The sequence below is a fragment of the Pipistrellus hanaki genome, assembly GCF_964339955.1.
Source record: "Pipistrellus hanaki genome assembly, chromosome: 5".
NCBI classification, from domain to species: Eukaryota; Metazoa; Chordata; class Mammalia; order Chiroptera; family Vespertilionidae; genus Pipistrellus; species Pipistrellus hanaki.
The window spans coordinates 76,468,797-76,493,052 of NC_140507.1; the positions used below are offsets into that span (position 1 = coordinate 76,468,797).

General features: G+C 47.3%; 1 protein-coding gene across 11 annotated transcripts in view; it reads left to right on the forward strand.

Moving 5' to 3' along the window:
* DNM2 (dynamin 2) overlaps window positions 1-24,256 on the forward strand; it is an 86,299-nt gene that overhangs the window by 41,045 nt on the left and 20,998 nt on the right. For 6 of the 11 annotated variants that reach the window (XM_084885678.1, XM_084885683.1, XM_084885675.1 and 3 more), the window contains exons 3-12: window positions 1,268-1,417; window positions 2,677-2,880; window positions 3,439-3,537; window positions 8,406-8,566; window positions 10,418-10,560; window positions 13,873-14,008; window positions 16,732-16,799; window positions 17,430-17,568; window positions 19,907-19,993; window positions 22,373-22,443. In XM_084885678.1, coding sequence (XP_084741804.1) covers window positions 1,268-1,417; window positions 2,677-2,880; window positions 3,439-3,537; window positions 8,406-8,566; window positions 10,418-10,560; window positions 13,873-14,008; window positions 16,732-16,799; window positions 17,430-17,568; window positions 19,907-19,993; window positions 22,373-22,443 — 1,258 coding nt within the window. Of the gene's footprint in view, window positions 1-1,267; window positions 1,418-2,676; window positions 2,881-3,438; window positions 3,538-8,405; window positions 8,567-10,417; window positions 10,561-13,872; window positions 14,009-16,731; window positions 16,800-17,429; window positions 17,569-18,799; window positions 18,939-19,906; window positions 19,994-22,372; window positions 22,444-24,256 lie in introns of all 11 variants that reach the window. The other 5 variants (XM_084885679.1, XM_084885684.1, XM_084885677.1 and 2 more) reach the window with 1 other exon arrangement.

Sequence of the window (24,256 nt, forward strand, 5' to 3'; positions counted from 1 at the left end):
GCTGTGTGACTTATTTCCCTCTTTTTAGCATCTCTTTTTGGCAGGAGCCGTGATCTCTTAGCCTTATTCCCAACATTTACTCTGAAAATTCAAACATAAGGAAAAATTGAGGGATTATTTGGTAAATACTTGTAAACTTAGTAAATTCCTATGTCCTACAATGAATATATTTTTATTCTTTATCCCATATCTGGATTTGGATTTCTCTAGCTTGATGACAGGGCCAGCACTGCCTTGTTAGTTCCTTCTTTTCCTTCCCTCCCTCTCAGTGCCAATATGGCTTTCAGACACCCTGGGCTCAGAAGGCAGGCAGTGGCCTCGTACATCCACTTGAGGCTCCACCCAGAAAGCATTTCTTCTGAAGGGTTCGTGTCTAGGGATCCCTTGACTAGCCAGGAGGGGAGGAGGGACATTGAGACAAGCTTTGGTGAGGCAAACAGTACTGCTCTATTCCTCATACCATGTGGGTGTCTTGAGGAAAGACAAATGGATCCCAGGGACATGTGCCAGCTGGCAAGTGTTGCTGGCATGGGAACACAATGGGACAACAGATTTGCACCTCTTTTGACTATGACCCATGGTGAGGGAGGTTTGCATCCTGACCCAGGACTCAGTGTCGTGTATGACACCATAGAGGAAGTTTCATCAACTTCTGATTGCTCAGTGGTTGAATATCAGCCTGTGAACCAGGAGGTCACTATTTGATTCCTGGTCAGGGCACATATCTGGGTTGTGGGTTTGATCCCTAGTAGGGGACTTGCAGAAGGCAGCCAATCAACGATTCTCTCTCATTAATGTTTCTATCTTTCTCCCTCTCCCTTCTTCTCTGAAATAATTAAAAAACATTTTTAAAAATGATATAACCCATGATCTGAGTGATGTCATAGTTCCTCTTTTATTCTGTCCATCCAAACAGAATAAATGTGGTCACATCCATCTGTTGATTTTTTTAAAATTCATAATATGTCACTATGTGTTTTGCAAAATGCTTCATGAAAATATCAATTCCATGGGGATGAAATTTTTGCCAGTTTTGCTCCTTGAAGATCCCTGAGTTCTGGAAAGGGGCTGGGTCTATAGGAGTCCCCCTTTCCCCATTAAATACTTGTCACAGGATGAATCTATTGCTCTCTGGATTCCTGAAATGATTGTGACTGATTCTTCACTTTTTCTGCTTGCAAAGTACCTGTTTCACAAGGCCGCCTGCTTCCCACCCACTATAAGACTGCTTTCTTTCTCATTTTGAACATCTTTCTTCCCTTTGCAGAATATGCTGAATTTTTGCACTGCAAGTCCAAGAAGTTTACAGACTTTGATGAAGTCCGACAGGAGATTGAGGCGGAGACCGACAGGGTCACGGGGACCAACAAGGGCATCTCCCCCGTGCCCATCAACCTGCGGGTCTACTCGCCGCATGGTAGGCAGCGTGAGCGTGTGACTGTCACAGAGAACGTGTCCCCTCCCGTTCTTCTCACATACACCCAGCCCTCTTCATCTGTAGCTTCCCACTCTTGATAGAAAGGTGATACTGAGAAACTGATCTCAGCTCTAAGAAAAACAGCTGCCAGGAAGTCTTGGGTGTGGTGGGGACTGGGGCAATTGGTAGCTAGATGCTCCTTTTACTTCTTTATGTATTTATTTTTAATTGAAAGAAAATTTTAATTAAAGCCGACATTCAGTATTTTATTAGCTTCAGTATTTTATTAGTAACAGCATAGAGGTTAGACATTTATATAACTTAGATGATACCCCCCGAAAGTTTAGTATCCACCTGAGACCATACATAGTTATGACAATATTATCGACTATATTTCCTATGCTGTGCTTTATATCCCCGTGACTACTTTGTAATTGCCATTTTTGTATGCTTTTAAAAGGGCAGATTCCGCTTGGCTCCCAGGTGATGGTGGCCCCATAGTGACAAGTGTTTCAGTTTCTCCAGAGGATCCAGAAAGACTTCTCTGTAAAAGTCCTGACTTGAACACTCTGTGTCATAAAGAGAGCAGCCTATGGTCACACACAGCCTCTGGCCCAGAGCACAGATTGCTAACTTAGATAGCATTTGGGAAATATTCCAGCAGACTCTTAACTCCTCATTATGAGATCCTTGAGATGAGTTTTAAAATTTATTTTTGAACAAATTATGCCTAGTGGCGGCTCATATTTAAAAATTACAGAAGAAAATACAGTAAATACCCACCCTGGCCCCCAATATTACAAATATATTTCATGTTCTTCAAATGATAATGCATATTTAAGCATTTATGAATATATGCATGTGTGTATTTACTCAAATTATAGCATTATTTAAAAATCATTTATGCTTCTTTTTGTGTGAATGTATCTCGGAGTGTGTTTCTTCTTATTAGAGTATCATCATTTTGTTTTTAATGTTTCCTTAGTATTGGCTGAATCTTTGGGTTGAAATTTATTTAGCCATTTAAAGCCATTTTAGTATGCAAAACAGATGTTCTCATTTAAAACTATATCACCGAAATAGAGTAGATACAGGGTGTCTGTAGGATAAGATCCTAGAAGAGGAGTTACTGGATCGAAAGGTGTGACCCAATTGAGGCCTGACGCCTGGTATTTGGAGAAATGAGCCGAGTGGCTAAAGTGGCTGTGTGTGCTGCCCCTCCCTCAGCTTATGACTTTTCCTTTTGGTTTCTCTTCCAGTGTTGAACTTGACCCTCATAGACCTCCCAGGCATCACCAAGGTACCTGTCGGGGACCAACCCCCAGACATCGAGTACCAAATCAAGGAAATGATCCTGCAATTCATCAGCCGGGAGAGCAGCCTCATTCTAGCTGTGACCCCTGCCAACATGGACCTGGCCAACTCCGATGCCCTCAAGCTGGCCAAGGAGGTCGACCCACAAGGTAACCACCAAATCCTACTTTCAGGTTCCCCTGAGCATTGCAGCTTGCCCAGCATCCTTGATTCCAATCAAGTCACTAATGTTCTCTTTGATGGTGGCCAGTGTTTTGTTTGTTTTTAATTGATTTCAGAGAGGAAGGGAGAGGAAGAGAGAGAGAGAAATATCAATGATGAGAAAGGATCGTTGATAGGTTGCTTCTCACAGGCCCCTCAGTGTCGGTTGAGTCTGCAACCCAGGCATATGCCCCGACTGAGAATCAAACTGTGACCTCCTGGTTTATAGGCCGATACTCAACCACTGAGCCGTGCTGACCGGGTGGCCAGTGCTTATTGATTGAACATTTGCCACGCACAAGGTTTATTCTTATGGCCAACTACCTGGGATTGGTGCTGTGGCTGTGTTAATTTCACAGGAGGGAAGCTAGAGTCTGGGTAGGTGACACTGTGGCTTGTCCCAGGTTGCACTGCATAAGTGGGGAGGGGTGGAAGGGAGGAGGCTGTTGCACCTGTGGGCCTGGGGCTTCTTCCTAACGGTGCCCTTCACCTCTGGGCTCTTTCAGGCCTGCGGACCATTGGCGTCATCACCAAGCTGGACCTGATGGACGAGGGCACCGACGCCAGGGATATCCTAGAGAACAAGCTGCTCCCCTTGAGAAGAGGTGAGGCTGTGTGGGAGGCTGGGGGCCCTGGCGTGGGGCAGCGGAGGCCATAGGGCCGGGGAGGAAGACCTGGAGGGCCAAGGGCCAGGGGAGGGCAGGAAAAATAGGTAGGGTGGAGCTGGAGAGCAGGTGCACCTCTGCTTTTTTAAAACAAAGCTTGTTTTTGTTCTCATTCCTGAAACCTCAGCAGATGCTCCCAGATACAGTTTTCCATCACCCATTTCCCCACTGCCTAGAAGTCACTGCTTTTCTGTACATTGCAAACCCTTTAACTTCTTTTTTCTCTTATGTGTCTTTTTCTTTGTATACATTCATTTCTTAATTATGCATTTAACACCCATTCATTTGGGGAACAAGAGGAAACAAATATTCTTGAACAATACAGTTTTGAACTATGTGGGTCAGTGTAAAAACCCATGTACAGTATACTGGATTTGCACAGTTCAAATCCGTGTTTTTCAAGGGTCCACTCCCATTGGGAACCCGAATATGTGGAGAGCTGGGTATAGTTAATATGTGGATTTTCAATTGCACTGGACGTATGCTCCCCTAACCCCTGCATCGTTCAAGAGTCAACTGTATGAAGAAAGAAGAAGCTAAAATCATCCACATCCTAATTCCCCTAGATAGCCACTAGTCAACACTTGGTGGTATTCTTCCAAAATTTTCACAAGAATTTGTAACTTCTATTAATTTTGATGTTTCCTGTTATGAGAATTTTCAAATATTCTTGAAAGTAGAATGGACCCAGCCCCTGTGGTCATCAGCATACAACTAATCTTGAATCTTCCGCATGTTCTTGCCTCCTGTTGTCATTTTCTTCCTGTGAGTTTATAAAGCAAATCCCAGACATAATATCATTTTAACATTCTGCTGAACAGCTCCCCCCTGCACCCCTGCCACAACCCCCCCCCCTTTTTTTTTTTTTCTGTAACATTCATTTGTGGAAGAAGTCAGACCACATCCCACACTCGGGATTTGGCCAATGGTGGTTCCCTATAAACTGGTAATTAAATCTAGACAGAAGCCTGATTAGGCTCAGTTTTAGGTTCAGATCTTCTGAGAGGAGTAACCTAAGTATATATATATGTGTGTATGTATGTATTTTGAGAGAGTGGAAGGGAGAGGGGGAGAGAAATATGGATAAGAGAGAAGCATCATCAATTGACTGCCTCCTGCACGCCCCCTACTGGGTATCAAGCCTGCAACCCAGGCATGGGCCTTGACCTGGAATCAAATTCGTGACCTCGTGGTTCATGGTTTGATGCTCAACCACTGAGCCATACCAGCCGGTCTTAAGTATTTCTATTTCCAAAAAATGAGTAGCAAACATTTATTAAGTGTCTGATATGTACCAGGCATTGTTCTAAGCTCGATATGTAGGAGCCCACTTAATTCTGATAACAACCTACATGGTAGCTCTATTCTCATCCCCACTTTATGGATGAAGAAACTGAGGCATAGTCTAAATCCCTTGCCCCAGCTCACACAGCTAGTAAGTTGTGGAGCAGTTTTTTGTTTCTTTTTGTTGTTTTTAATCCTCACCTGAGGATATTTTTTCCATTTCTTTTAGAGAAAGTGAGAGCGAGGGAGGAAGGGAGGGGAGAAAGAAAGAGAAACATCGATGTGTGTCATGAACTGGTTGCCTCCCACTGGGGGTGGGGAGTGAACCTGCAACCCAGGCATGTGTTCTTGACTGGGACTCGAACCTGAGACCCTTCAGTACACAGGCTGACACTCTAACGGTTAGAGCACATGTGTCAAACACAAGGCCCGCGGGCCAAATCCAGCCCGCCAGGCCTTGCAATGTGGCCCGCACCGCGCTGTCATCACTGCACTTCGCTGTCAGTTTATGACATTGTCAGTTTATGACTGTTCAGTAAACCATTCGGCCCGCGATTTAGGCTGGATTTTAGATTTTGGCCCCTTCTCTGATTGAGTTCGACACCCCTAGGTTAGAGTCTAACCACTGAGCACACTGGCCAGGGCAGTGGAGCTGATTTTGAATTCCAGCCCTCCAGTGCCATGCTGCTTTGTAACCTGGTTTTCCATTTCACGTAGCAAAATAGCGAAACATTTCCCCACAACAGGCAAATATTCTTCAAGATTGCTTCAAAACATCCTATGGAGTTCCTTATATGGGAGTGTGTGGGCTGTTTGTTACTCATTCCCCATTTGTTGAACACTGACATTGCTTCTGGTTTTTCGACCTATTTGTTGAACACCTGTGCTTCTAGGAATTTATCCCTGTGGCCCAGTGCTGACTATCCATCGAGGGTTTTTTTTGTTTTGTTTTGTTTTTTCATTCTTTAAGGCCATTTCTTCCCTAATTATTTTGCTGCCTTTTCCATTCTTCCCCTCTGGCTCTTGTACCCTGCCCGTACCATTTCGATCTTGTGTTTTGCTCCTGGGGTTTCTCTCCTTGATATTTGGGACAGCCATTGGGAGGAAACATTCCGACCTTGATTTCCACCTTGCCCCAGCACTGCTGAGGCATTGGTGAGAGGTGGCCCCAGATCAGGACAGAACGTGGTCAGGAGCACAAAACCCTGTTTCGCTGTGAGGATCAGAGGCTGAAGAAAAATCCATGTCAGAGGTTTAGGAAGGAAGAGTCAGTACTGCAACGGGAAGCAGACCCCATTGTCCCCGTGCTCTCCGCCAGCAGCTCAGCCCTGCACATGTCTGACCACCATCTTACACTCCGAGAAACACTAGCTGTGCTCAGCAATGCCGCCTGGTGGCCGGCTGCCACGCACTCCTCACCTTCCTTCTTCCCCACTCACTGTTTATCTGTCTCCCCTCCCCTGCCTTCCTGTCTGTTTCCAAGAAAGGAACTCTTCCTGTCTCCACTCACACACTTGCTTCCGACGTAAGACCTCAGGCGCTCAATTTTCTCCTCTTGCTCCGTGGCTTTTAGAATCCTTCCAATTGGATCCTTTTTCTCGGCCTGTGAAAGACTCAGAAGCACGGCACACTTAGAGGAACCCAAACCTAAGCCAGACTCCTCTCTCTGCCCCCTACTGTATCCTTCTCTCATGATGATAGGGAGGACAGGGACTGCGGGCTTCCCAGGGGCCTGGGCTCAGCTCTGGGTTCTCCTTGTGATCCTTTCTGAGTCCTTTGCAAGTGATCTCACTTTGGCTTGCCTTCGTAAATGGACATAATGACAGACATGGAGAGGACAAAAAGCAAGTCTCCCTAAGACTCAGCAGGTGCCACTCCCCTTCTCCCCAAGAGAAAGTTGAAAGACCCCCACCGTCAAGGGAATGGGGATGTCACTTCAGGTCTTTGGTCACCTATCTGCATTCCACTTTTCCAACTTTAATTATATCAATAGCAATGAATAACTGCCTCTGTTTATTGAGCATTTACCATTTGATGGCAATAAGCTAAGTTCTTTTATTTTTTAATATGTTTTTATTGATTTTAGATAGAAGAGGAGAGTTAAGGGGGAGAGAGAGATTGATGAGAGAAACATCAATTGGCTGCCTCCTGCACACTTCCTACTGGGGTCAAGCCCACAACCAGGCTTGTGCCTTGACTGGTAATTGAACTGGCAACCTCTCAGTGATGCTCAACCAGCTGAGACACACTGGCCAGGCCTACTAAGTTCTTTTTTATTTTTATAAAGGTTTTGTTTTTTGTTTTTGTTTTTTAAATATATTTTATTGATTTTTTACAGAGAGGAAAGGAGAGAGATAGAGAGTTAGAAATGTCGATGAGAGAGAAACATCGACCAGCTGCCTCTTGCACACCCCCTACTGGGGATGTGCCTGCAACCAACGTACATGCCCTTGACCAGAATTGAACCTGGGACCTTTTAGTCCGCAGACTGACGCTCTACCGCTGAGCCAAACCGGTTTCGGCTACTAAGTTCTTTATATCTCACAATGCCATTCATATCCATGTATTGCTTGGTGCCTTGTGTCCATGCTCAAGGGCTCCTGAATGTTTTATCTTTTTTTAAAAAAATACATTTTTATTGACCTCAGAGAGGAAAGGAGAGGAAGAAAGAGATAGAAACATCACTGGTGAGAGAGAGTCATTGATTGGCTGCCTCTTGCACACTCCACATTGGGGATCAAGCCTGAAACATGGGCATGTACCTGACTGGGAATCGAACTGAGACTTTGTGGATGCTCAGCCACTGAGCCACACCAACCGGCTGTTTTGACTTTTTGACTACCATCCCCTTTCCCTTCTCTATTTTGTCCTCTTCTTAATGTTTTTATTTATCTACTCTTTATTTCTAAATATTGCAAATCTTTTCTTCACACTAGCATTTTTATTCTAAAAAATGGTTTTAAGTACTTCTGTAGTTTCGTATTCTATGTGTATATTAGTGATCCCTCAAGAATTAATTTTGGTAGGTATCCAACTTGACCAACAGCAACCATTGAATATCTCAGCTTTCTTCCCACTGAATTTGAAGAGTTAGCTGTTAGTTTCCACCTGCTACTTGGTATGATTTAGGGCTTTCTATTGCACTCATCTCTCTGGACATACATGCCCCAATATACCCAACCTTTTCCAAATAACAGCTTTAAAATATGTTTTAATTTCTGGCAAGATTAGCTGTCTCTGAATTGTCCTCCTTTTTGAGATTTTTTTCTTACCTGTCTTCAAAGCTCAGCTTCTGGATTTCACCTTTATTAAAGCTTGTTTCCAAACACTTGTGTTGCTTTTCAAAACTTCACTCTATTTGCATTCTTCGTGTTTTTAAGGAATGTGTACAGCTTGTAACCCAGTCACTCAGTGACTCATAGGACAGAATCCAGGTATTCACCTTCACCTTGCTTAGCTCCGTGCCTGGCTGCAATGGCACCTGGGCACTTTGGTTCGCCTGCTCTAACCCTCTTTCCCCGCAGGCTACATTGGTGTGGTGAACCGAAGCCAGAAGGACATCGAGGGCAAGAAAGACATTCGTGCGGCACTGGCAGCCGAGAGGAAGTTCTTTCTCTCTCACCCGGCCTACCGGCACATGGCTGATCGCATGGGCACCCCACACCTGCAGAAGACTCTGAATCAGGTGTGCCAGTGGTTTTGTATGGTTGCACTTGCGCAATCAAGTGTTAGGTAGTAATGAGGGCCAGGAAGAGACTGGGAGGCAGAGACAGCTCACGGGAGCAAAGAGGGAAGGAAGTGCCCAAAGGAAGGGGCCCTCCAAGAAAGGAAATGAGTCTGCCTGGGCAGAGGCTGGAAGATCCGGAAGGGAAGTAAAACTACCCTGCAAGCTGCTAGGGCCTCCTGAGAGCCAGCAGCCCAGCTGGCCTCCTGAGGGCTTGGCTGCACAGCAGATGCTTCCTGGGGCGGTGGTCCACTGCCCCTCTACTTCCCCAAGGGTTACATGGAGCCGCCCTGGTGCTTCAGGATGCTTTCTGAGACTGGAGGGATCTGCAGAGCACGAAGTCCACCTTCAGAAATCTGTAGCTCCCAAGAGGGCCCCTGGTCACAGAGGACTTTGGGGGGGCCCAGTTCATGCCCCAGAGTGTGATGCTCCTTGACGCCTTGTGTTTACCTGATGGGCATCTTTTTTTTCTTCTTCTTTTTTTAATATATATTTTATTGATTTTTTACAGAGAGGAAGGGAGAGAAATAGTTAGAAGCATCAATGAGAGAGAAACATTGATCAGCCGCCTCTTGCATATCCCCTACCGGGGACATGCCTGCAACCAATGTACATGCCCTTGACCGGAATCGAACCTGGGACCTTTCTTTCAGTCCACAGACCGATGCTCTATCCACTGAGCCAAACCAATTTCGGCATTGATGGGCATCTTTTAACTTCTTTTCTACGGCAGGAGAGATGGAACAAAACACCACTTTGCAGTTTTGGGGTGTTAGCTGATTTTATGGCTTTGTTTTGCCCTTCCGCCCAACCAGCCTCCCCACGTCTCTTCCTTCCTTCCCTTCTCCCCTCTCCTGCCCTTCCTTTCTCTCTTTTATCTCTCTGTTCTCCTCCCTCCCTCATAATAGTAAACAAAACAAAGCAAAAAGTCCTATAGACCAAATATAGTGAACGTCCCATTTCCTCCCATCCCATGAGGAGGTGGCCAGGGTCATCTTTCCTGGCTTTCCTTCTAGAGACACGCGGGGCCTAAAGGGCCAATATGTCTACTCACCCCCCACCCCTCTCCCTCCCCCCTGCCTCTCTTTACCATTCCTTCCCCTTTTTCTCTCCCCTCTCCTCCCCCACCCCCCTTAAACAGTAAGATATTTACCCACTACTTCATCTGGCTTTTTTTCTAACAATACATCTATCTGCACTGCTGCCTCCTTTTAAAATTTATGAATAATGAACAAATCCACATGATGCAAAAGCAGAACAGTAGCGGGAAAGGGGGGCTTCGGTGAAAGGTCTCCTTCCTGCCCACCTGCCCCATTCTGCCCATTTCTTTCACATTTGTTTCTTGTTGAGTATTCCTTTTCTCAGTTCCTGCAAATAAAAACACGTTCTTACTTTCTCCCTGTCTTTCACAGAAGGGAGCACTTAATGCATATATTTTGTGCCTTTCTTTCGTAGGGTACATTCCCCATTGTCTGTTTATCTGCCCAGCGTCACCCATCCATCCGTCATTCAGTCCATGGTCCTGTGATGGCCTCTTGGGCTTTTCACTGAGCAGCACTTGTGGGCGGTTGTTCTGGGTCAGCACACATGCCCTTGCATATAATTGTGTGTAATCCATGGTAAACAATTGATCTGTCCTACAAAGCCCCGTGGGCTTTTCTCAGCCTCTCTTTGCTCAGTGCACAAGTGTGACTCTAGCTGATATTTCGTTGCTTTCTCTTGAGGTTGGAGGGTGTGGCGGGCCCAGGCGCCATCCTACATGGCTCTTTCTCGTGCCTGCACTGATCTGTCATTTCTGGCTTCTCTTTGCAGCAACTGACCAACCACATCCGGGAGTCCCTCCCGACCTTGCGCAGCAAGCTGCAGAGCCAGTTGCTGTCCCTGGAGAAGGAGGTGGAGGAATACAAGAACTTCCGGCCCGACGACCCCACACGTAAAACCAAAGCCCTGTTGCAGTACGTTTGTCCTCTCCCAACCTAGCTCAGTGGGGCCTCCACCCAGCTGCAGGGTTCCAGGGCTAGGCTGGGCACCAATCCTCAGTCCTCCGTCTGTTCATTCAACAAACATCTCTCAAGCGCCACCTGTGTGCCAGGCCCTGTCCTGAGCACTGAGGTCATCTCAGTGAATGGGGCAGACACTCATTCCTGCCCCACGTGATCAGAAAGGGGACATGGGGAAGGATGAGACAAAATAAGGAAATAAAATGTGTAGTGTGTGAAATGTCAAAAATATTAAAATGGGTAAAGGGCTAGTGAGTACCAGTGTGGGCATAGGGTGCCATAAAAATAGAGTGGTCGGGCCCGGCTGGCATGGTTCAGTGGTTGAGCATTGACCTATGAACCAGGAGGTCACAGTTCTTTTTTTCTTTTTTAATATATTTTATTGATTTTTTTACAGAGATGAAGGGAGAAAGATAGAGAGTTAGAAACATCGATGAGAGAAAGTCATCGATCAGCTGCCTCTTGCACGTTCCCTACTGGGGATGTGCCCACAACCAAGGTACATGCCCTTGACCGGAATCGAACCCGGGACCCTTCAGTCCGTAGGCTGATGCTCTATCCACTGAGCCAAACCAGTTTCGGCAGGAGGTCACAGTTCATTTCTCAGTCAGGGCACATGCCTGGGTTGTGGGCTCGATCCCCAGTGGGGAGCGTGCAGGAGGCTGCCAATCAACGATTCCCTGTCATCATTGATGTTTCTATCTCTCCCTCTCTCCTCCTCTTCGAAATCAATTAAAACATATTGGGAAAAAAATAAACTAGGCTGGTCAAGAATGCCTCTCTGAGTCCATGGGAGTCAGGCAAAAACCTGAAGAGGTGAGGGAGGGAGCCACATAGAGCCCTGGATGGGCCCAGCCAGTGCAAAAGTCTTGAGGCAGGACTGTGTCCAGCATGTGGAGGTCCATGTGGCTGGAGCAGAGTGAGCGAGAGTGGGAAGAGGGGAGGGCAGGGTGTGCAGGGCCTTGCTGAACATGGGGAGGACTGTGGCTCTTGCTCTAGGGGTGGGGGGAGCCATGCTTGGTTTTGAGCAGAGAATGGGGATGATCTGACTCAGGTGCTCACAGGCGCCCTCTGGCTGCTGCAGGGAGGACAGATCTGGAGGGGGTTGGGACCAGACCCTGTGTTAGCTAGCTGCTTCTGCTTGATAGCTTTGAATCCTCACCCTGACTATTGAGTCCAGCTACAGGAGACTCCCTGCAGCTGTGCAGCTGAGAGGCAGGGGAGTGGGTGTCCCCACCATCCCAGGTTCTTCCTTGGTGTTCTTCCTGCCCCTGTATTCTCAGTTCCCTCCCTGCCAGGGACATAAGTGCTGCAAGGACTTGGTTAGCATGAGTTCCAGAAACTCCCTGGCAGCTCATGAGGCAGATGGTAGCGTGCACAAGACTCTTCCTACAGGCACACCTCTCAGCTGTTGGGCAGTGCCTGGTGGTGGAATCGGGATGAGAATGCTTTTATGCTCAGTCAAGCTCAACTGCATTCTGCAGAGCTTTTTTTTTTTTTTTTTTTTAATATATTTTTATTTACTTCAAAGAGGAAGAGGGAGAGAGAGATAGAAACATCAGTGATGAGAGAGAATCATTGATTGGTTGTCCTCTGCACACCCCACATTGAGCCAAACTGGCTAGGGCAGCAAAGCTTTCTACAGAGCAAATGCTGATCCTTTGTAGACTTGAAGAGGAGATTTAGTCTAGCATGTGCTGCAGCCTGGGGGTAAGCCTGGCTTTGCTGGGCTTTCCCTGGCTGGTGAAGTGCCTCTCTGAACCTTGTATGCCTTACCCCTAAATGAAGGTATGAAAGGGAAACATCAAACAGTTGCCTCCTGTATATGCTCCACCGGGGGATTGAACCCACAACCTAGCTATGTGTTCTGACTAGGAATTGAACCAGCCACCTTTTGGTGTACAGGATGATGCTCCAACCAACTGAGCCACCCAGCCGGGGCAAAAGTTTTTTAATTGAGGCATGTACGTGTGTTTTTTTTTGTGTGTGTGTTTTTTAAATATATTTTATTGATTTTTCACAGAGAGGAAGAGAGAGGGATAGAGAGTTAGAAACATCGATGAAAGAGAATCATCGATCAGCTGCCTCTTGTACACCCCCACTGGGGATATGCCCGCAACCAAGGTACATGCCCTTGCCCGGAATCGAACCTGGGACCTTTCAGTCCGCAGGCCGATGCTCTATCTACTGAGCCAAACCCGTCCCAGCTGTACGTGTGTTTTTTAAACACAATGTTATTGGAACTCTTAGTAGACTGCAGTATAGTGTAAGAGTAACATATATAGTGTAAAAGTAACATAGTGTAAAAGTGGATTTCATATCACTGGCTTTATTTGCTTTATTGCAGTTATCTGGAACTAAACCTGCAATATCTGATGCTGTCAATGTTTGAGTAGACCTAAAATTTGGGAGGCAGAGATGAGGAAATGACTGAGGCAGACAGTGTAAGGGACTGGGGGGAGCAATTAGAAATGCCAAGGAAAATCAAGACACTAGTAAATACCTTAGGCCTTTACTGCTCACATGGTCACAGCGCTAATTAGCAACACTTATACACTTTGTAAGGGCTAGGCTGGCTTGTAAGAGGCCAATTGTGGTATTAGCACATTTTGTCGATTATGTGACATTTTGACTTCTCTGAATTCAGAAGTTTTAGGTGAATTACCGTGATTTGACAGCATTTTTTCTTTTTTTGTGGGAATCTAGACTAGGATTGCATTAGGATTAGTGACTTCTTGGGAGTTGATGAAATCTAGAAACTTTTTGAATCCTCACAGTGACCTTGTGTGAAGGTGCTGCTATGATCAACCCACTTTCCAGATGAAGGAACTGAGGCTCAGAGGGACAAAGGCCTCAGCCTATAGTGGTGGAGTGCCGACCCACGTGCTGGGAGGTGGCGGAAGCCACCTGAACTATGTGAAGGATCTACCATTTCACTCTATGATCCTATTGGATTTTCCAAACCTCAGGGCAGAGGTGAGGTTGCTAAGTTGTGACCCCCACACCTCACTCTTGTCATCTGCAAAATGGAGTGTTAACTGCACCTCCTTCAGTTCAGTGAATGATCGGAACAAGCATATAGAATGGGCCTGGCATGTAGCCAGTGCTTGCCACCTGCAGCTCCTGAATTTTGTTTGTTTTCATATACACATAGATTTTGTTCCTAAAAACGAAAAGAGGGAACTGAACCATGGCTTGACTCAGGACATAACACCAGAGCTTTGTTGAAACCTCTGCTTACTGTTCTTGTTTTCTTTTTCCTCATAGGATGGTCCAGCAATTTGGGGTGGACTTTGAGAAGCGGATAGAGGGCTCTGGAGACCAAGTGGACACACTGGAGCTCTCCGGGGGCGCCCGAATCAATCGCATCTTCCATGAGCGGTTTCCCTTCGAGCTGGTGAAGGTAGTGCGGCAAGGGCTGGGCCCTCCTGTCCTGTCAGGCACCCATCTGCTTGGCCTTGAGCCCATCCCCCTCCCAGAGCATTTAGTCTTGAACCCTGGCCTTCATTCCTGAGTGTGGCCCGGGGAGGCGTCTCTTAGAGTTTCCTTCCCTGAGCAGGCAGCTTACAACTTTCCAACAGAGATGTACAAAAGATTTCTTTTTTTTCCTCTTAACAAAAGCCAATACAATGTATTTCATTTGCAAAATACATAGAAAAATAGGGGAAATTCACATGTCCTTGAAAAAAGAAAAAGCAGGATATGGACCCAATATGTGCAGTGCAACACAGACAATATCTGTATGAAATTATACCTGTGTGTTTTGATGTATATATTTGCATAGATCTGTAAGGATATTCTTACAGTTCTCGGACCTGGAATTTGAGATTTTTTAAACTATTTGCTTGAGCTTTTTTAAAAAAATATTTTATGGATTTTAGGGAAGGAAGAGAGAGAAACATCTGTCATCGATTGGTTGCCTTCCACATACACCCGGACAGGGAATCGAACTTGCAACATGGTTTTGACGAGAAATTGAAACCATCACCTTTTGGTTTGTGAGACGATGCTCTGATCACATTGGCCATTTGCTTAAACTTTTTTTTTTTTTTTTAAATATATTTTTATTGTTTTCAGAGAGGAAGGGAGAGGGAGAAAGAGATAGAAACATCAATGATGAAAGAGAATCATTGATTGGATGCCTCCTGCACACCCTCTATTAGGGATTGAGCCAGCAACCTGAGCATGTGCCCTTGACCAGAATCGAACCTGGGACCCTATCCACTGAGCCAACCCAGCTAGGGCACTAATTCTTGAACTTTTACTTTTTACTGTGATCACTTATTTTTATGAAAATCAGTGAAGTGTTTTTTTGGGGTTTTTTTCCCAATTAAAGAGTAAGTTAAAAGCAGGAACACTCCCATAGTGTTCACCTAACACCCACAGACAACTCCTGTTAGCACCTGGATATGTGTCCTTTAAGAATTATTTCTAGCCGAAACCGGTTTGGCTCAGTGGATAGAGCGTCGGCCTGCGGACTGAAAGGTTCGATTCCGGTCAAGGGCATGTACCTTGGTTGCGGGCACATTCCCAGTACGGGGTGTGCAAGAGGCAGCTGGTCGATGACTCTCTCTCATCGATGTTTCTAACTCTCTATCCCTCTCTCTTGCTCTCTGTGAAAAACCAATAAAATATATATTAAAAAAAAAAAAAGAATTATTTCTATGCAAGTATTATAGAAAGCCTTCTTTATGCTCGCTTTGGCAGCACAGACTCTAAAATTGGACCATCACAGAGAAGATTGGCATGGCTCTTGCTCAAGGATGACACGCAAATTCATGAACCATTCCCTATAAAAAAAGCCACCCTTGAATACACAAACATAGCACATATATCCATCCATACTTATGTGTACATTTATACTTTTAAAAATTTATGTCTTTATATCATGCTTTTTTCATGTGGTGACCATCTTTCAAAACTAATCATAAACATTTTGTGCATCATCAATAACAAAGCAATTTATTATTTTATGTATATCCCATCATGCATTTAGCAGTCTTTCTTTGTGGACATTTAGTTGTCTGTCTGTCTGTCCCCCCGCCCCCCTCCACACTTTTTTCACTTTTTTTTAGTGTTATGAATAGTTTTGTAAATGTAGTTAGTTTTTTTTGTTTGTTTTTGTTTTAATATATTTTATTGATTTTCCACAAAGAGGAAGGGAGAGGAATGCTAGAAACATCGATGAGAGAGAAACATCAACCAGCTGCCTCCTGCACCTAACAGGGAAGCGCCTGCAACCAAGGTACATGCCCTTGACCGGAATCGAACCTGGGACCCTTCAGTCCGCAGACCGATGCTCTATCCACTAAGCCAAACTGGTTTCAGCTTTTTTTTTTTTTTTTTTAATGTATTTTTATTGATTTCAGAGGGGGAGGAAGAGAGAGCATTAGAAACATCAGTGACAAGAGAGAATTATTGATCAGATATCTCCTGCATGCTCCCTCCTAGGGATTGAGCCCAAAACCCAGGAATCGAACAGTGACCTTTTGGTTCATAGGTCAACGCTCAACCATTGAGCCACACTGGCTGGGAATATAGCCAATTCTTTTTTTTTTTTTTTAAATATGTATTTATTGATTTCAGAGAGGAAGGGAAAGGGTGAGAGAGATAGAAACATCACTGATGCGAGAGAATCATTGATCGGCTGCTTCCTGCATGCCCCCTACTGGGGACCAAGCCCGCAACCTGGGCATGTGCCCTTGACAGGAATCGAACCCGGGACCCCTCAGTCCGTAGGCCAATGCTCTATCCAGAGCCAATCCACTAGGGTGCTAATTCTTTATTAATTCCTCATGATAAATTTCTAGAGCTTTAAAAATTACCAGGTGACATTATAGATATATACTTTTTATTTTTAGGTATCTTTTTGGAGGTTTTTAATTTGTAGTGCAAGTGGCCTCAAAAGTGTTTTTATATGAATTCATGTTTCCTCTAAGAGAGCAAGAGTGTTAGTTTCACGGCCTCCTTACTGATACTAGGTTTTAATATTTTTAAAATTTTTGACCAATTTAATATTCTGCCATGTGAATACAGATGCACAGGAAACAACGTTCTGCAAAGAAACACCTGTTCTGAAGGAGCCCCAGGTACATCCTTGCTAGTGTTTGGTTTCTCTGTTCTCAGATGGAGTTTGATGAGAAAGACTTAAGACGGGAGATCAGCTACGCCATTAAGAACATTCATGGTGTCAGGCAAGTTCCACAGGGAGCCTTGCCATTGTTCCTTTTACCTTTGCGGTGCCTTTCTCTAGTCAGTTTGTCCCCCCAAACCTGGGTGCCCTGTTTGTGAGGTCTTAGCAGGGTTCCTGGGTGGTTCTCAGTAGCTATAACTCTCCAAGGGCACTTGAGGGGGGATGGGCTCAGTCCTGTGTAAGTATGTCATGGGTCACAGGACTGTCTGCCGCCCTTGGTTTAAACATTTAGTTAAACCCCTCCAGTCAGTTGGCATGAGTCCTAGTTACTGTAGTCATCCAGAAAGGCTCGCTGCATATTTGCCCGGGGGTGGGGGTGGGGGTGGGGGTGGGGAGCCAGATCTGAGTCATGATTACAGGAATCCAGTGTTTGAACCCATCCTGGGTTCCCTGTGAGCCTCCTGGGTCCCCTCTGTATTCCAACAAGAATAGTCATTCCAGTCATACAGTCTCACATCACCATGGGGGCCTGAGGTTGCCCTGGGGTTTCCAGGTGGTAGACACAGGCGTCTGACCCCTAGACTTGCCATGACCTTGGTTCTTTCGTGGGAACTGGCCCTGCCTGTGATTGCTGACCGTGCTTTGTTTTTTTCTGACTCACCTCCCTGCCCCTGGGTTTGGATGGATTTAGGACCGGGCTCTTCACCCCGGACCTGGCATTCGAGGCCATTGTGAAAAAGCAGGTCGTCAAGCTGAAAGAGCCCTGTCTGAAATGTGTCGACCTGGTTATCCAGGAGCTAATCAATACAGTTAGGCAGTGTACCAGTAAGGTATTGGCCCCTCGGCAGGGGACTCCTGGCTGCGTGGAAACGGGGGTTCAGGGCTTTGGTATCAGGCTCCCAGTGCTGCTTCAGCCGTTGCCCCATGGTGCCTTCCCACTGCCTACAGATTGCCTTGGTTTCCAAGAATGTGGCATCTTCCCCGAGGCTGGGGCAGGGGCTTGTCTACCTAGGTGCAGCTGGTGGGGGGGAGACGGGGGAGGTATCAGGCCTCCAGAGCTGGCCATACTGGTGAGCAGGGCTCCCTGGGACCCTGATACCAAGCCTAGCATGTGTCTGATGGAATTGGGCTGTCGCTTTGCTGCCTTCTGAGAATCAGAGAAGGATCCCATGTCAGCTGCTGGAGGCATGGCTTCCTGAACCTCCCTGGCTGTCACTCCTCCTTGAGTGACACCCTTGGGCTTCCCTGGAGCCAGTCATGTTTCTGTCCCCCGGGTGCCAAGAAAGGCCCAAACGCTCATGTATAATGAGTGCTCGGTCCCAAAGTCGGCTCGGCTCCTCACTGCCTCCTCCAGTTCCTTGCCTTCCCCAGGAGCAGTGCTGTCCCCAGGTAGCCAGTCCTCAGATCCACCAGGTCACAAGTGCCTGTGTGCTTGGGCCACTGCCTCCCCCCAGCAAGACATGCTGGTTCCCCCGTGGGCCTGGCTCCCAGGGCAGCATGCTTTGGCCAAGCAGCTGAAGCGCTTCTCGAGGGGCAGTTTGTGCTTGCACGTCCACGGTGGCCCTAGAGCTCTGGGTCTGCCTTACTAGGCAGGGGATTTCTGCTTGAGCCTTCTGTTCTCAGTCTGGAAAAGCCCACATTTGCTTCTTAAGCTTCTTCAGTTGGAAAAGGAAGGGGAAAGAAACCCAGGTGGGTTGGAGATTGTCATTCCTGGAGCCCGTTACCGCAGATAATGAAAACTCAAAGCGTCCCCACACCCGTAGCCATCTGCACGAAGACACTGACCCTTAGCACTTCCGTAATTGAACCCCTGGGACCCAGGATGCCTCTTTGATCCGAAGCAGCTTCCGGGGCAAATGCGGGCACAGACTCCTCCATGCATGTCACTAACCAACTGACTCTCGTTTCTCTCTCTCCCTCTCTCTTTCTTCCTCCCTCCCTCCCTCCCTCCCTCCTTCCCTCTCTCCCTCTCTCTCTCCCCTCCTCCCCCCGCATCCCGGGTGTGTGGCCTGCACTGTCCCTGGGTGTCTTTCTTCTGGTCCCACCCTTCGCATGACCCAGGACGGGGCTCTTCACCCCTGATATGGCCTTTGAAGCCATTGTGAAAAAACAGATTGTAAAACTCAAAGAGCCGAGTTTGAAGTGTGTTGATCTCGTGGTCTCAGAACTGGCCACGGTCATTAAAAAGTGTGCCGAGAAGGTAATAGGTTTGTTATTATCACCTACCCATCTGTCCCCCATCTTCTCCCTCTGTTGTTAGTCTTAACCCGTGCATCTGGGAGATTCTGCCTCGGATGGACCCCCGCCTCCATAGGCCAGTTGTCACTTCACGACATCTCAGTTTGCATTGGCAGACAAAATTGGGCGATCTGCGTCGCACACATGTGCCACCTTTGCAGTTTGGGCTCCTGAAGGGGCTGGGAGGCCTTTGATGTTGCCAAAAGCATTTACTCCGCAGGGTGGGGAGGGGAGTCGGGGTCTGTTCCTGAGACCTGAGAGAAAGGGGGTTTCCAAACTGTCAGCAAAGCAGTAAAACGTTGCCATGTGCAGACCTTCGTGTTCTTATGTCACGGGACATTTAGTGAGTTTTCATCAGGTGATTTTGACTGTCCGACTCAATTTTCTTCAAAATTGAGCTTAACCCAAACTGCAGAAGGTGGCTCTTCATGTGCTTGGCTGGAGCTCTGGGGGTGTTGGAGGAGTGGGTTCCAGAGATGAGATGATGAGGAACATTTCTCTACAAGGGGATCCCTCTGAGGTAGATGACCCAGATGCCAACCCACCATCTTAGAACAGTCGCTACGCGCTCACAAGCTGGGCAAGGGCACTCATCCCTGGTGTCTTTCATTGTAATCAGTGTCCGGCTCCCACCTAGCGCTGGGCGGGAGGGGATGGCTGTCACCCACATTCTCTGCCACTTTCCAACTCTAAGTTGCATTCTCAAAAAGCATCTCTGCTTGTGCATGGGAACCCTGTCACTCTCTCTGGCCCACCGTCCCCCCACTGTCCCCTTGTCTACCAGCTGGGGAAGCTATGAGACAGGAGTGGAGTGGGGATGCGGTGGGCCCACCTCATGTCACCCACCTCCCCCCGTGTTTTGTGTGTGGTTCACTTTGCTTCCCATGCCGTGAGGACCCCGCCAACTCAGCCACTCTGCTTTCCCCTCAGCTCAGCTCCTACCCCCGGTTGAGAGAGGAAACAGAGCGAATTGTCACCACTTACATCCGAGAACGGGAAGGGAGAACCAAGGACCAGGTATTGGCTTTTGGTTTTAAGTTTCAGGTATAATTTACTTGCAATAAATCTTGAGTGTACAGTATTTTGAGTTTTGACAAATGCATGCAGTAACCCCCACCTCAATCACAATATAAAACGGTTCTATCACCCCTCCAAAACTCACCCTTTGCCCTTTTGCCGTCAACCCCTCACTGACCCCCAGGGCCTGGCTATCACTTGGCTGCTTCCTGTTCCTATGGTTTTGCCCTTTTTTTCCAGAATGTTCTGTGAATGGCCTCCTGTACTACATAGCCTTTTGATTCTGACTTCCTTCTCTCAGCATAATATATTTGGGATTCATCCCTGTTGTTTGTGGTATACCTGAAGTTTTTTTTATCCTCACCCGGGGATTTTTAAAAAAATTTTATTTTTATTTTTTTTTATTTTAGAGAGAGAGGAACGGGGTGGGGGGTGGGGGGAGAGAAACATCAGTTTGAAAGAGAAACTTCATTCGGTTGCTTCTCATACCCCCACAACCTAGGTATGTGCCCTGATCAGGAATCGAACCCGTAGCCCTTTGGTGTACAGGATAACACCCCAACCATCTGAGCCACCTGCCAGGGCTGAAGTTTGTTACTTCTGATTGCTGAATGTGTGGTTATCTATTTGCCTGCCAGAGAACGTTAGGGTGCTTTTTGTGGTTTAGTTTTCCTGTGGAGACCATCCAAGCACACATAAAGGCAGAGCGGGTTCCTCCCAGCAGTCACAGTGGGAGTCTCACCCGTTCCCTGCCATGTGAGCCTTCATTCCTCCTTCATAGGCCCCAACACCTGTCTCAGTCACTTGCCCTCAGTTGTCTGCTGTGGTCTCTTGGCAGCTGTTTGTTTAAGCCAGAACCAAAACAAGCCAATGTGTTGTGTTTGGTTGTGATGCCACCTGTATAGAATGGTTCTTCTCCCCTTGACCTTGATGGAGAAAACTGGCTCATTTGTCCGTCAGAGGATTCCCCAGTCACCCTGTGTCCGTTTCCTCAGAGCTTCTGTAGCCTAGAAGCTGTATCAGAAGCTTGAGAGATTCCAGTTTGTTTTGTTGTCCTTGCTGTCAAGGATGCTGCTGTCCCTTCCATGCACACCTCAGCCCCTGGTTGCCTTCCTGTCGACACTGCTAGGCTTGATGCACTGCTCCGGGATAGTGGGATTCAGGCTTTATAAAACTGGCAACAGCGGAGCACCCCAGAATCTTCCAGCAACCCCATAATGTCTGACCGATTGCCTGGCCTGTTTTATGCTTGGGGGCTTAGAGCCACAGTGAGGTGATAGGAAGGGACAGGGTACTGTGTAAGGGCCTATCCCTTATCTTTGATGACATCCCCACTGGTTGTATGTGTGTGTGTATGTGTGTGTGTGTGTGTGTGTCTTTTATTTTAATGTCCTCACCTGGCCAGATTATCTTTGCTGTTTAAATGTAGCACTTAGGAAATGCTAAGTGCTAGCTAAAGACTTTACATATTGTGAATGGTTTAACTCTTTGAAGTGGACCTCTTGTGCCCCTATTCCACAACTTGGTAACATGGGGCCCAGGGTCACACAGCCTGACAGTGGCTGAGCCAAGCCTGCAGCCCAGGTAGTTAGCCCCAGAGGCTCTGCCTATGACCACGACTGCCTCTCTCTGTTAGGTTGGCTCTGACTTACTTAGTTTTAAGTCCCCGGTGTCTGGAAGCACCTGTGTTCCCTTCCCCCTACAGATGTATGCCAGGTGTGTTTTGGGGGGGAGATTGCCCCTGTTCTTGTGCCCGAGAAGCAGCATGGTTCTGCACCCGCACCCTACCCCTTTGTGAGAAGTGCTTTGTCCGCTGCCCCTGCCTGCCATGCTGGGCTCTTTACAGATGCTCCTCAGATTACAATGAGTTTATCAGGATGTAACAATGAGGTTACATCCTGATAACCTCATGGTGAGTTGAAAATAAAGTAAGCTGCAAATGCATTTAATTCACCTAACCTTTTGAACATTATATAGCTTGGCCTAATCTATCATAAACGTGTTCAGAACACTTAAATGAGCCTACAGTTGGGCAAAATAATCTAATACAGTGAATGCACTGTAGAACAAGCATGTCAAACATGTGGCCTGTGGGCCACATGCCTCGTTTATTTGGCCCGTGTTAGCCTTTGAGTTTGACATGCTTGCTGTAGAGTATCAATTGTTGACCCTCATGATCGTTTGGCTGACTGGGAATTAGGTCTTGCTGCTCAGCATCATGAGAGAGTATCGTGTTACATATCACTAGCCCTGGAAAAAGATGAAAATCCAAATCCAAAGTATGGTTTCTACTGAATGCTTATACTTTCGCACTGTTATAAAGTCAGAAAGTCATATCGGGGTCCATGTGTACTCACAGAGGCTTCTGCTTTCCCTCAGATTCTTCTTCTCATTGACATTGAGCAGTCCTACATCAACACAAACCACGAGGACTTCATTGGATTTGCCAAGTATGTACTGTTGGGTACGGCGGCTGATGGGCTGGCACCAGGCCACCCTCAGTTAGGATTCCCTCTGAGAGCTGGAGCGTGAGGGTCTCTGTGTCAGGACTCCCGGGGTGAGAGTGTCTGGGAGGTTGCCTAGACCATCCCCATTGTCCCCGCTGCATCTCCTATGAGGGCACCAGAGGTTTAAGGAAGGAAGTGCAGGCCTGGGGTCAAATTCACGAGGAAAGGACAGGCTGGCTGGCATCCAGTGCTTCCTTGCCTGAGGCCCTTCTCAGAGCCTGTCATAGGCGCCTGCGCAGCTTTCCCAGACTCTGTGCACCTGGCCCTTTCATAGAGCCCCATGGGTCAGGGCTGCCCTGCATCGCCACAGCTTCCATTTACTTTTTATTTTTTATTTATATTTAATCCTGACCTGAGGATATTTTTCCATTGCTTTTTAGAGAGAGTGGAAAAGAGAGGGAAAGACAGAGAGAAAGACCGATGTGAGGGAAAAACGTTGATTGGTTGCCTCCTGCAAAGCCTGACCAGGGCCCAGGGCTGGAGGAGCCTGCAACTGAGGTACGTGCTCTTGACTGGAATCGAACCTGGGACCCTTCCATCTGCAGGTCTGGCCTTTACCCACTGAGCTAAACCGGTTAGGACTCCATTTATACACTAGATTTAAAATCAGCACCTTCCATGGAACCTAGATAAGGGGCTAGACCAGAGAGCTCTGATTTCAGCAAGATGTAGATATAAATGCTGGTGGTCTCAGGCATCTCCCACTGACTCCTTCAGCCCTTGTACCCCTCTCAGTAAGCTTGGGTGTTGTATGGATTGTTCTGGTGGCTCACAAAGGTTTTGTCGCCTGAGCCAAATAGCATAGCAGACCATTGGTAGCCAACTCCCTTGTATCATTTAGCAAATATTGTCTCTCTGTGCCAGGCCCTATGACACAGCATTGAGCAAGCATAGGCCCAGGTCCCCACCCTCAAAAGAAGGTCCCATGCCAGGGACAGACGTGCACCTGGACAGTTTAGATACAGTGTGGTCAGTGCTGGGGCGGGGACTGTATAGGGCCCATGGGAGTTCAGTGGGCGACCTTCTGGCCTGACCTTGGGGAGGGGTGCAGGGAGGCATCTTTGAGGAGGGGCCTGCTAGAGCCTAATCTTAGGCTAGAAGGCGGCCGAAAGAGGGTCTTTCTGTCGGGGGATTCTCTGTTGTGCTAAGTAGTTACCTGGAACATTTACCAATGCACTCAACACAGTTAATTGAGCAGCGGTTCTGTGCTGGGCACATGGTAGGTGAGTAGAATGAATGAATAAGGGCATGATCATAAACTTCAGGCCCCAGCTGAGTAGTCCCTGCTGGGAGTGGGCTGGGGGGCACAGGCCATGGCCACCCCTCAGGTGTTTCTCGGAGCCTGGGGAGCAGACCCTCCTGCTCCTATCCCCAGCAGCCAGTTGTATGTAGGCTGAAAACACTGGTCCTCCCTGTTCGGTTTGCTGCTGTTTTTCTCACCTTGATGTCTCTGCTTCTCACACTTCATCCACAGTTCCTTCTCACAATTTTTCCTGTTTTTCCTTTGACCACTCCACTCTTTCCTCTGGATTCCTGCGCCTTCCCACCTCCCCCAGCTGTTACTATACTGAGCAGCTGGTGACCTGGTGGGTATTGCCTGCTGTGTGCTTTTTCCCTGGTGTGTGAACAGCTGGGGGCGGGGCCCAGGGTGCCAGGCTCCGCCCAGCCTAGGTATAAACCAGGGCCCCAGTGCCAGGTGGGATATCCCAGGGTCCCACTGAACAACCATGGAGCACTGTTTCCCGGCCTTTGGACT